The sequence below is a fragment of the Delphinapterus leucas genome, chromosome 11 (assembly GCF_059928025.1).
Source record: "Delphinapterus leucas isolate spDelLeu-1000000601 "Yukka" chromosome 11, BTC_Dleu_Yukka2, whole genome shotgun sequence".
Taxonomy (NCBI): domain Eukaryota; kingdom Metazoa; phylum Chordata; class Mammalia; order Artiodactyla; family Monodontidae; genus Delphinapterus; species Delphinapterus leucas.
Window position 1 is genome coordinate 77207569 of NC_143139.1, and position 12174 is coordinate 77219742.

The window sequence follows — 12174 nt, forward strand, 5'->3', positions numbered from 1 at the left end:
GCTACCTCCTGTTAAGGTAGACTTTAAGAGATGTGCAAAAATATAAAACAGTCCACTCTTAATAAATTTCTTTCATTGTGGAAAAAAATTTTTCATTAAAATTATGTTGTTTACATAAATTTATAATGGCTTTATTGTTATTTTAGGTAAGTTAATAAATGTTTCAGTTTTTTTGTTTCAATTTCTAATATTGTAAATATTGTTAGCCACATAAACAGAAGCTCTTTGAGAGCTTCAATAATTTTTAAGACCATAAAGGGGTCTTGAGACCAAAACAATTTGAGAACCACTGGTCGTGATTTGGTTATCTGAGATCTTTCAAATAGTGCACAGGTTATTTGGCAGTTTCAGAGAAAAAGATAATTTTATCTGCCAGACATTTTTAAAATTAATATAAAATAATAACTTTATTAAAATCCCTTTGCATTCTTAAAAATTGCTTATGTGCTACAAGGTCTATCATTGTCAGTTCTTCTTGGCTAATGTTCAGTTTGTTAACCAAAGGATGTTTGTTTTTCATTTGTGTGTTATCATTGGTTAAATTTTTTAAATTAATTTTGGGCTGCGTTGGGTCTTTGTTGCTGCGTGTGGGCTTTCTCTAGTTGCGGCGAGCGGGAGCTACTCTTCGTTGGCGGTGTGCAGGCTTCTCATTGCAGTGGCTTCTCTTTCTTGCGACGCATGGGCTCTAGGCACGCATGGGCTTCAGTAGTTGTGGCACACAGGCTCAGTAGTTGTGGCTCACGGGCTCCAGAGCACAGGCTCAGTAGTTGTGGCACACAGCCTTAGTTGCTGTGCGGCATGTGGGATCTTCCCAGACCAGGGCTCAAACCTGTGTCCCCTCTTAACCACTGCGCCACCAGGGAAGTCCCATCATTGGTTAAATTTAAAATTTTCTTTTGGCTCAAAGGTGATTGAATCATAAAAGTGGAAATAAAATAGTAAAATAAATGCTACAACTCAGAATACTATCATAAACATAGTAGAGCTTTAGTGTTCATATAGTCTGAGTTTATATGTGTTAGAAAGTGATATGATTTGCATTAACAGCCAAAAAGAGAAGAGTGCAGACATGAAATAAGATGATGACTGGAATTAACATTTTATTGGACCTGCAGTACCTTCATCCCTTGTCTCCAGAGGTGGTCTACTCTGAAATTTTGCCAAAAACTTAGTTACATAAAGTCATGAAACAAAGTACAATGATGGCCTTGGCAAGCCCAAATTTTCCAGAACTGTAAAACAGTGCTTTCTAGGCTGAAAGTGATGAATTCTATCACTAAAGATGAGGAAGAAACCAGAACTACTAAGGCATCATTCATAGTTGCGTAGCACAAATGGGTATGTATGTCACACCTTTGACCAGAAGCTTACGAACCAGCCAAAAAGTTATTGAGAAGTTTTTTTTGGAGAAAAGTCGGAATAAGTTACTGGTAGAATTACTATCAAAAGACACTGTTGGGTCTTCCCTGGTGGCGCATTGGTTAAGAATCCACCTGCCAATGCAGGGGACACAGGTTCAAGCCCTGGCCTGGGAAGATCCCACATGCCGTGGAGCAACTAAGCCCGTGCACCACAACTACTGAGCCTGTGCTCTAGAGCCCATGAGCCACAACTACTGAGCCAACGTGCCACAACTACTGAAGCCTGTGCACCTAGAGCCCGTGCTTTGCAACAAAAGAAGCCACGGCAATGAGAAGCCCGCGCATCACAACAGAGTAGCCCCCGCTCACCGCAACTAGAGAAAACCCGCGCACAGCAACGAAGACCCAACACAGCCATAAATAAATAAATAAATAAATTTTTTTTTTTTAAAAGGCACTGTTGGACATTATCAGTAGTACACAAGGTAAACAATTAATGCCGCTGTTTTGTGAAATATGAAATAGCAAGTGTTCCAGACTATGGTGATCCAAACTTTGTATGCTCTTAATGTGTAAACAAAAAGGGAGAACAAAGTATTCATTGTATGTCTTCTGTGTAATCACTTCTTAAAAATCTGTGTTACAAAAAAAAAAAAAAAAAATCTGTGTTACAGATACTCCATTTTGTTATTTTGTGAGCTGTGACATAAGCTGGAAAATGAAGGGATATTGTGGCCAGTGCTGACTTAGCATCAGCTATGTGTGCTGTAAGGAAGGACATTACAGTTTGAATAAAGAGAGGTTTGGGGGCTTCCCTGGTGGCGCAGTGGTTGAGAGTCCACCTGCCGATGCAGGGGACACGGGTTCATGCCCCGGTCCGGGAAGATCCCACATGCGGCGGAGCGGCTGGGCCCCGTGAGCCATGGCCGCTGAGCCTGCGCGTCCGGAGCCTGTGCTCCGCAACGGGAGAGGCCACAACAGTGAGAGGCCTGCGTACCACAAAAAAAAAAAAAAAAAAAAGAGGTTTGGCCCCGTCCCCAGCCCCCAGGCCTCCTCCCAGAGAACAATTAGCAGGCAAGAGTGTACCTCATGATCTTAATTGAGTTGGGAGTCAACAAACTAAGGCTGTTGGGCCAATTTGTATTCCCTCTGTGCCTTTTTATATGGCTGGTGAACAAAGAATGGTGTTTTACGTTTTGTTTTGTTTTTTTTCTTTGCGGTACGTGGGCCTCTCACATTCATTGGTCTATATATTGTCTGTGGCTGCTTTCACACTACTGCAACGGACTTGATGAGTTGCAACAGAGACCATATGGCCTGCAAATCCTAAAATATTTACTATCTGGCCTTTTACAGAAGAAGTTTGATGACCCTTGAATTAGAGTAACTCCACTTTGATCCATCTTATTTATTGTTCTTCCGCATGAGAGTTCATTTGAAGAAAGGGTTCTACTGCCTTAAAAACAAGTTTTGGGTTTTTTTCTAAAGTATGTAAACTTTTCCAAAGGTCAGCCCAAAGAGCTAGCGTTCTTGTTCTTTTGCCACTCTGGGGGCAGAGCAGGGTGGGGTTCACAGTTCAGTTTGAAAATACAGATTGGGTAACTCAAGGCAATATTTGAAGATACATTATGGGTGATGAAAAAATTAACCATTTGTGCCACCAGAGATTTTAAGTCTGATAACAGGGATAAGACAGTAAATTCTTCCTGCTTATTTTTAAAATTTTTCTCAAAAGAGAAATTAAACATAGCTTAAAAGGAAGGCATCTGACTCATCTTCCTGTTCCCTCAAATTAATAGCCAGTGAATTGCTACCAGTCCAGCAAATGCCCACTCTTCCTCATTTTTCCAGACTCAAAGATATATTCCCTAAAAGCGTTGGTCTAATTTAGCTACCTCTCCTCTATTTCCATAGCAACCAATACATTCTTGTAATTATTAATTTGCTTCCTGTCTCTGTACTAAACTATAAGTAAGCTTCTTTTGTGTCTTCCTCTCTAAACACAGGAGGGAGTATTTGTAATTTTAGGTAATATAGCACAATATTTCAGAGCGCTCGCTTTGGAGTCAGACCTATCCAGCTTTCTCTAGCTTAGTGAATCTTTCCTCATCTATGAAATGGGAATAACAATAGTAATGATGATGGTAATTTAGTTTGTTGTAAATCTTAACTGAGACGATGCGTGTAAAATGCTTAGTTGAGGTTTTGCCACATAGCACTATGTCATCTGAGTGACTGTTGTTATTGTATCTCTAATATCTGACATAATGTCTTTTTTTAAGTATTAAAAATCTTGTTGAATGGAATCAAGGTTTATTTTAAACATTTACCAACTTTGTGCTTTAGAGAAGGCTAAAAGTTAAAATTAAAGCTTGCCACTTATCTAGAAAGAGTTATCCCATGTATTTTCACTCAATAGTGATGATGATGTTTCTGTTCGATGTTCTTTTTTTTTTGGTCTGTTCCAAAACCTGTGCTCTTTCCACATAGCTCTTATAAAGTTGAGGTATAAATTGAATGCTTACTATGCGCCAAGGACTGTTCTAAATGCTTTATATTTATTTAGTCCTCGTAAGAACCCTATGAGTTAGGTATTAGTTATTATTCCTGTTTTTAGATGAGACAGCCAAAGCAGAGAAGGATTATAATTTGCCATGGGTTACCAAGCTAGTAAGAGGCAGAATTAGGATTTGAAATCCACAGTCTGGCTCCAGAGTTTGTGTTCTTAACCTGCACAAACCTACCTCTCTTATTTGCTATATGCTTTATGTAGGCATCTTTTAGGTAACTTTCTTGGAGTTTTAAGTTTGTTTACAGTGCTGGCATATGATACATAATACTCATTTGTGCTTGAATGAATCAATATGATGGTATGATAAATTTATAATTGATATAGTATGATCATTGTTTAATTCTTCTTGGCTTCAAGTAATAACTATTTTTCACTGTAGGTCCTTTTCGGAGCTATCTTTAGCCAGGATTAGCTATTATGAAGCAATCTATTCTAATACTACAAAAATTTGGACAAAGAAATTGCTTAACAAATCTACTTATATTCCTAAATTCATTTTTTCTTGCTGGTACTCACTCAAAAAAAAAAAGTCTGTGTTTTATTTAGTTTTTCCTTTTTTGGGTTACTCTGTTGAATTGTTTGTTGATTTTTTTTTTTTACTGTTACGTGGCATTGTGACAGATAATTCAATTCTTTATAGAAGAAGCCTTAAAGAATTTGGGCATACTTGTAATAATGTTGAATTTGGCCTCTAAAACTTCTGAAATACAGTTGACCTTTGAAACATAGGGGAGTTAGAGGCACCCACCCGCGTATAACTTCACAGTCAGCCCTCTCTGTTCTCAGTTCCTCTTCCCGGCCTTCAACCAACCCTCCATTGTGTAGTGCTATAATATGTATTTATTTTTAAAAATCTTCATCAAAGTGGAGCCCCACAGTTCAAACCCTTATTGTTAAAGGGTCAACTGTAGTAATGATCTTGAAATTTACTTTATGTCTCTTTCAGAATTCTCCACTTTACCAGTACTTACAGGATCTGGGACACACAGACTTCGAAGTATGTTCTTCTCTGTCACCAAAACCAGAAAAATGCACAGTGACAGAGGGACAACAAAAGCCTCCTGCAAGAGCCCTGCCAAAAGTAAGAAGGCATACTCATTCTCCTTGACTCAATCTTTTGTTCTTTACTGATTATTTAAACTGCCTTTACCCTTATCCTTGCAAAAAACAGAAAAACACCTTGTTGGCACCTTCATGTTCTCCCTTGCACTGGTAAGACTTTAATTTTTATTTCATCAGTAGTATGTGTCTGTTTAGATAAACATGAATCCTTGCTGTTTTGGACTATCTCATGGGTAGTTTGTATAATGAATTAAAATTAATATGATTGAAGATTAAAATATATTACATATTTAAACATTGAAGTTATCTGGAAGGAACCAGAAAAATAAACTAAAACCTTAATGAGAACCCAACTATAGGATTCCTATAGTAACTAGAATTTTTTTCTTTGAGAGAGATTGGGATTGACATATATACACTAATATGTATAAAATAGATAACTAATTTTTAAAAAAAAGAAAAAAATAGTGGGATAGCAAGTGCAGACAAAAACAAAAAAATTCTTTTAAAGAGAATGCAAAAAAAACAAAACAAAAAAAAACAAAAAAAGAATGCAAATTATAAGAAAGCAAATTAATACTTAATAAACAGTTTCAAGGATATATGATAGAGTGAGTGTATTTACCTCAATTTCTGATGCCCTTTATATCTGCGGTATCATTTACTTTTATACAGTAAATATTTCATAGTTGATGTACATCATTGTGAGGCTGAGATACTAGAAGAAGCCACCAATAATTATGTTCTATAAAATACATTTACTAGATTGATTCATGTTTTATTAGCTGTATTTATTAAAATAAGAAAAATTCCAGTATATTTCAGTTTTAACAAAAGGAATTCTAATTTAACAGAAAAAACTATAACCAGATTACCTCATTTCTCAAGCATTCTAGTTTAATCAGTGTTTTATTATAATTCAAGTTCCTTTTGGGAGGAGGATTTTAAAGTTTTCAATTAGTCATTTACTGTGTGTGATAGAAAGGAAAAGATCTTTCCTTCTGTACTTCTTAGAAAAACTCTAAAATGTGAGGTAACCAAGCTGGGCCCAATTGCAACAGCAGAGTAAACACCAGAGAAATGTTTTTTTTTTTTCCACTAACACTCACAAGGTGGGAGTTAGGGGAGCAAGAGTCCTCTGTACTTAAACCCTTTCTTCTCCTTGCTCCTTTCAAATATGAATGTTCCTGGGAAAAGTTTTGAAAGCAAAACCTAAAGATATATCTAAAAGATTATTGGGACTTCCCTGGTGGTCCAGTGGCTAAGACTTCGCGCTCCCAATGCAGGGGGCCCGGGTTCAATCCCTGGTTGGGGAACTAGATATCACATGCTGCAACTAAGAGTTTGCATGCCGCAACTGAAGATCCTGCATGCCACAGTGGGGATCCTGAGTGCCGCAACTAAGACCCGGCATGGCCAAATAAATAAATATTTTTTAAAAAATAATAAAAATAAAAGATTATTTACAGACTAAAATTTGAATTTGAGATTACTTGGCAACAAAAGACAAAGAATGGGCCAAGGGATAGTGCTGGGGCAGGAAATGGACATTGACCTCTTGTGTGTGTGAGTGTGTGTGTGTAAACTTGGGTTTTGTAAGTATTTAATTTTCATTTATGACAGGTATTTTTACATATAGAAATGTTGTTATTAATTTATAAATAAATGAGAGTTTAAAATTTCATCCTCTTAGAAATAGAGGAACAGTAAAAAGCATAGCCAGAGGGTGTTTTTCAAAATTACCACATGTCTAGAAAATTCATTTAGTCTTCATATTACACATTTCAGCTGCACAAGCTATATCTTTCTAGAATGGGGCTTTTCTAGATATGAAGCAGCTAAATTTTAGAAAGATTTGCTATTCCTTCTTAGGGGATATATTTTTAGAATTGCCCCCCAAATTCTGTTCAAGCTATGAAGTAGCAGTTATTTTCTTTGGAAAGCAAATTTTCTGTATGAGTTCATGATGAAACAGTTATTAGCATTAATCACCCTTTTTAAACTTTTTTTTTTTATGTGATTGTTAAAGTACTTATTGAGTAGTCTGTACTGGTATTCTTTTCATGAGTATTCATTCTCTGTATATTTTTCTGGTTTCTGTTCCTGTGATTATTCTTAAACATTCCTCCCACAAAGTTTCAGCATCAGTCCTCTTTGCTTGATCTGTTTTCTCTGAGCTATCTCATCTACTTTCTTACCCTCATTGGCCACTTTTGTTTATTCTCCATTTTCACTGAGTTCCAGATACTTGTTAGACATTTCCATTTGCCTGTGCTCCAGGCAACTCAGATTCAACATGTCTAAAACAACTTTTTTTTCTCAGCATTCCTGAAACAAAATATTCTTTCTGTATTCCCAAATTACCACCCTCTCAATTATCTTGCAATTTCCCATCACTCCCACATTGATTTGGTCATTAAGTGACTCAACTTCTTTGTCTCTAAAAGCCAATCCTTATTACCATTTTTGCTACCCTAGTTCAAGGCTTTATCATTATTTAGCTGGGCTGTTGTATATCCTTCTAATCATGCTTCTTGGCAGAGCTCATTCCCTGCTAGTACAGCCTCTGCACTGTTGCCAGTTATTTTTCTAAAGTGCTGATTTTTATTGTTTCACTTCCTTATATAAAAACCTTTGGTGACTCCTCACAGTCTATAGGATAAATTCTAAACTGTTATTAAGACCACAGTCTTTTACAATCTCAGTGTACCTTTTAAACTTCATTATTCTTCCCTTGGGTCTTAACTGTCCCAAACTATGCCACCATCCCCAATGGCATGTACTTCCATGGCTCTCTCCTTTATTCATCCTTTCCCCTTGCCTGGAGTGTTCTTCCCTCTGTTGTTATTAAATTCCTATTCATTTATTAGGGCTTAGCTCCAGTGTCAGCTCCTCTTGACCTCCTTTTTCCCACACTTTTTCAGATTTTACATTGGTTTGTAATTATTTGTACTGTCTCTTCTAAGTTCTTGAAAACAGCAGTTACGTATATTCATCTTTGTTCCCATGACCCTTTTTCAGTACCTGGAATATAATAGTCACTCAATGAAAGTAAACTCCATTTACTGGCCTGCTCAGGAAATGGGCTATTAAGGTAAATTGAATTTTTGATTGATTCAATAATATAACTTTTATATTATTATTTTATATTATTTATGAGACAGTTCTTCTAAAATTGATTATCTTTCTGCCTTAGTATTATAGAATGAAATGCTGTTAATATTTGAGAATTTGGAGTACTTGGTTTTCATTTTGAAATACATACCCAATACCATCGTCATGTGGACATAGGTAGTATATAGTGTACCCAAGATACGTAGGTTTACAGGTCTCATTCCAAACTCACTGAATCTGAATCTTTAGTTGGGGGGCCCAGGAGTATGTTTCTGACTGAATCCTCCAGGTGATTCTGATGTGTGAGTAAATTGGGGATCTAATAAGGAGGCTGCAACACGCTGGCAAAGCATGTAATATAACCTAGATGACTTTTTTCTTCCTTTTTCTGATAAAAATTATGATTAATTAGAAGTAAGTTATTTGAAGTTTTTCTGCTATTGAGGTGTGGTTTAATAATCCTTTACAATGTCATTCCTCTCCTTCAGCGAGGCATCCTGTTAAAAGTGGCTGAAACCATCAAAAGCTGGATTTTGGTTCAGTGCAGTAAGAATGATGACTTACTTCACAAGTTGGTGAGTGTTCACTTTACTTCTTTTTTGTCACTTTTCAGGACTCCGGTTTATTAGTGAGAAAATTGATGAATCCGAATTTGTTTTGCTACTGATTTGGGCAGTGATTGATTTTGATTAGAAATTCTGGGCTGTTCTTCAAAAGGAGACTGATCTGCTTCATGAAGTGTTAAAGTTTGTTTGTATCACCTAAGGGGAAAAAAAAGGAAAGGAAGTTCTTCAGTAACTGGGGATCTTTGCATTTGGACTCATTAGTATTATCTTCTAAGAGGTTATTAGCCACTGAGAATAGGATATTCTGGTAATTATTGAAGCCCTATTTGTTAGATTACTCATTTCCTGCTGCCGTCTTCCTCCATTGACAGGTATTCCTCTCCGTGAGGAAGGGAATAGATCTATTAGTGGGATCCTCCCCCTTTTCGTTAAGAACTTGACTGTCTCTATTCCACAGCCTATGTTTACAAAGTTTGGGCAAAATCAAGAGTGGTTCCTCCCTAATTTATTTATCATTAATCTACCATTCTCTGACAACTTCATATATAAAATTTAGTCTTCCGGGACTGATAAATCACAGAATTTCCCAAAGACTAGCTTGATCTCTGAGCCCCAAGAGGGAGTACATCTTAACAATATGAAGTCTAGGTAATATAGCTAAAAAAATTAAAGTTTTAAAATTCTTATGACTCTCACAAGTAAGCAGATTTCAGAATCTTCTGCTGCCCTGTGACCTTAAGATGATAATTATCATTCTTGTAAACTGTCATTTGTCAAAGGATGTTTACAAAGTGCTTTCACATTTTGATTTGTTAATCCAAACGCTGTATAAGGTTTAGTGTGTTTTACCATTTGGAAGCCTGAGGTTCAGACATTTCAGTTTGGTTAAGAATACTTATTAAGTGAATTGTTGAAGAATGTTCAGCTAGAAAGTGAATCAGAATTTGAACTCGGGTCTCCTGGTTTCAAATCCCAGGCTCTTTTCATTATAATGTACCACCTTTCTAGCTTGAGTATTACTATGTTTTGACTGACTAAAATTACTTTTTTAGCAATCAACATGGGCAAGTTCTCTGTTCAGGGTTTCGTCTTCATAGGTGTGTTGAAAAGGTCAGTGAAGTGTCTTGTCATCTACGTAGACATCATCTCTAGCCAGGTGGAGCCATCCTCATTCTTCAGTGATACTAGGACACTGGTAAGGTATATGGATCCATATACATTTTTCTGTGGTTTAATCATAGTCTGCATAGTCCTGATCTTTTCATTCTTGGTTCTTTATCACTGGCCACATGCTTCATGTCATATTTCACTGTAAAGTACCAGCTTCTGAATGCATCCCTTTTGTGCCTATATTATGCAGAATTGTAGGAAGTACATTCCTGAGAAATAGTTTACTGGTAATGGAACAAGGAATTGCCCAGTTAGCATCTGTCATGAGATTGCTTGACTTTTCCCCTTGATTATGAAATATTTTAAAATTTGTTATCTATACAGACATTGAACCAGTCTCTTCCTTTTATAAAGATACTGGCAATTGCTCCATGATATCTGAACATTTTACCATTGTTCATTTTCATTAAGGTAATACTTTTCTTCTTAAAGATTAAAAAAAAAATTCCTTTATAGCAAGTATGATGTTAGTGGTATTGGCACTTTTTAAGTGCTTTTTAGCCTATAAAGTGCTGTCATACATTATTTAACTTGATCCTCATCAGCTTTATTAAATAGCACTATATATTAAAAAGCGTGTAAGATCATTGAAGTATATTGACACATGAATAAGTTCTCTTCTCCATCCCTAGGGGCCAAAATAGAAATCTCTTTATTCTTTAGCTGTGCTTCTCATAGTCTTTTCATTCCATCCAAGCGGAATTCTTCCTAAGTTATCTTCTCATGCTATTTCTCTGTTTAAATTCTAAAAAGATCCCTACTACCTATTAAATCAAGTCCAATTCATCACTTTGGCTGGCATGAAAGAGTCTGCGTAATTTGGCCCTAATCTACCTTTCCAGCTTTATCCCCCAATATTTTCATCAGCCCAATACACTCTTCCTTTTCCTTTATTCCTTGCCTATTCTCTATGTCTATATTTGTACTATTATACTGTGAAATTTGTTCCATTTTTCTATTTTTGGAATCTTTCCAATAAGCAGTACTAGCTCTTCCTCAAGGCCTTTCCTAGAAACTTTAGTCTGTTGGATCTCTTATTTTCTGCAACCACCTTGTAATAATTATCTATGCTATGTTCTGTAAGTTTTTGTATTCTGTGAGCTTTTCTTTATTGTATTTTTAATTATTTCATATGTACTAACAACACTAACAGCTAACACTTACATAGCGCTTACTGTGCGCCAGATATTCTTAGTAGTTTATAAATACTCACTCATTTATTCCTTGCAACAACCCTGTGAAGTGGGTACTGTTATTATCCTCACTTTGCAGATGAGGAAACTGGAACAGAAAGGCTATATTAACTTGCTTAAGTTGTGGGACCAAAATATAAACCCAGGCACTAAGTCTTGATACTTGTTGAGGGCGAGCCAAAGTTCACGTAGCACACCTTCCCCCAGCACAGAGCACCCATACTATTAATACTGCCTCGAATCACACTGGTTTTGGGGAGGCTTTATCCCAGTTCTGCAACAGGTCTGATGCCAAGGAGTGGTGTTGAAGAAAGTGAGTTCCTGATTAAGCAGCATGCTCATAAGAGGGTCTGTGAAGAGGAAGAGTTCCCAATCTGCATTAACAGCCTCCCCCTCTCTGTCAGCCTTAGCCTTCATTTAATTAGGCTTCTTTAAACTTAACCCTATACAATTACTTAGAGGTCTCATAAAAGGCCTGATTTCAAGTTTTTGTAGCAAAAGTTTTATTTTTAGTACTTGTATTTGAATATGGTCATGTCTGATTGGGGAATCCAAACCAAATTATAAGGCCAATATGTGAAGGTTTATTTTAAGGATTACTGGAAAAGCTACCATGCTCCACCCCCTGCCCTCCTGCCTTCCTTTGCCCACCTGCTCTCGCTACCCTGCAGCCCACTTGCCCCTCTTCACCCCTAACAGTAATATAAAGTGAGTTGTGCTGTTCTCTCTTTATGAAAGTGGGGTGGAATGTCGAAAAACTAAGTAGTTCCTAATGTTAGGATTGTAAGAGAGAGGAGGCAGTAGTTCAAATATGAACCATAAAAGTGCTGCACAGGTATGTGCAGGGTGTATCAGTAGATGGTAAAAAAGCCTTATAGGCTAAAAGGAAGATCAGCATTCCACTGAGATTTTTTTTTTTAGATAATTAAAAGAAATATATCCAAATAGTCCTAATATTAAAAATATTCTTCGCCTTCTCTAAAAGTGATGTATAGCCCATGACCAAGAGGATATGTGCTGTTAGTGTATGGATCACTGCATAGTGTATGGATCTGTAGTGTATAGATCACTGCTTAAGTCCTCATGGTTAGCTCGGGCTAGAATCTGTGGTGTGGGAATGATTAAGAAGAGCAAAC

The 12174-nt window shown here is 36.7% G+C and overlaps 1 protein-coding gene across 9 annotated transcripts in view; it reads left to right on the plus strand.

The window, feature by feature from the left end:
• The window catches only part of VEZT (vezatin, adherens junctions transmembrane protein), a 96161-nt gene that overhangs the window by 29601 nt on the left and 54386 nt on the right, over window positions 1-12174 (plus strand). For 5 of the 9 annotated variants that reach the window (XM_022562378.2, XM_022562379.3, XM_022562380.2 and 2 more), the window contains exons 2-3: window positions 4880-5014; window positions 8598-8684. In XM_022562378.2, coding sequence (XP_022418086.1) covers window positions 4880-5014; window positions 8598-8684 — 222 coding nt within the window. Of the gene's footprint in view, window positions 1-4879; window positions 5015-5104; window positions 5146-8597; window positions 8685-9727; window positions 9871-12174 lie in introns of those variants that run through there. The other 4 variants (XM_089921141.1, XM_089921144.1, XM_089921142.1 and 1 more) reach the window with 2 other exon arrangements.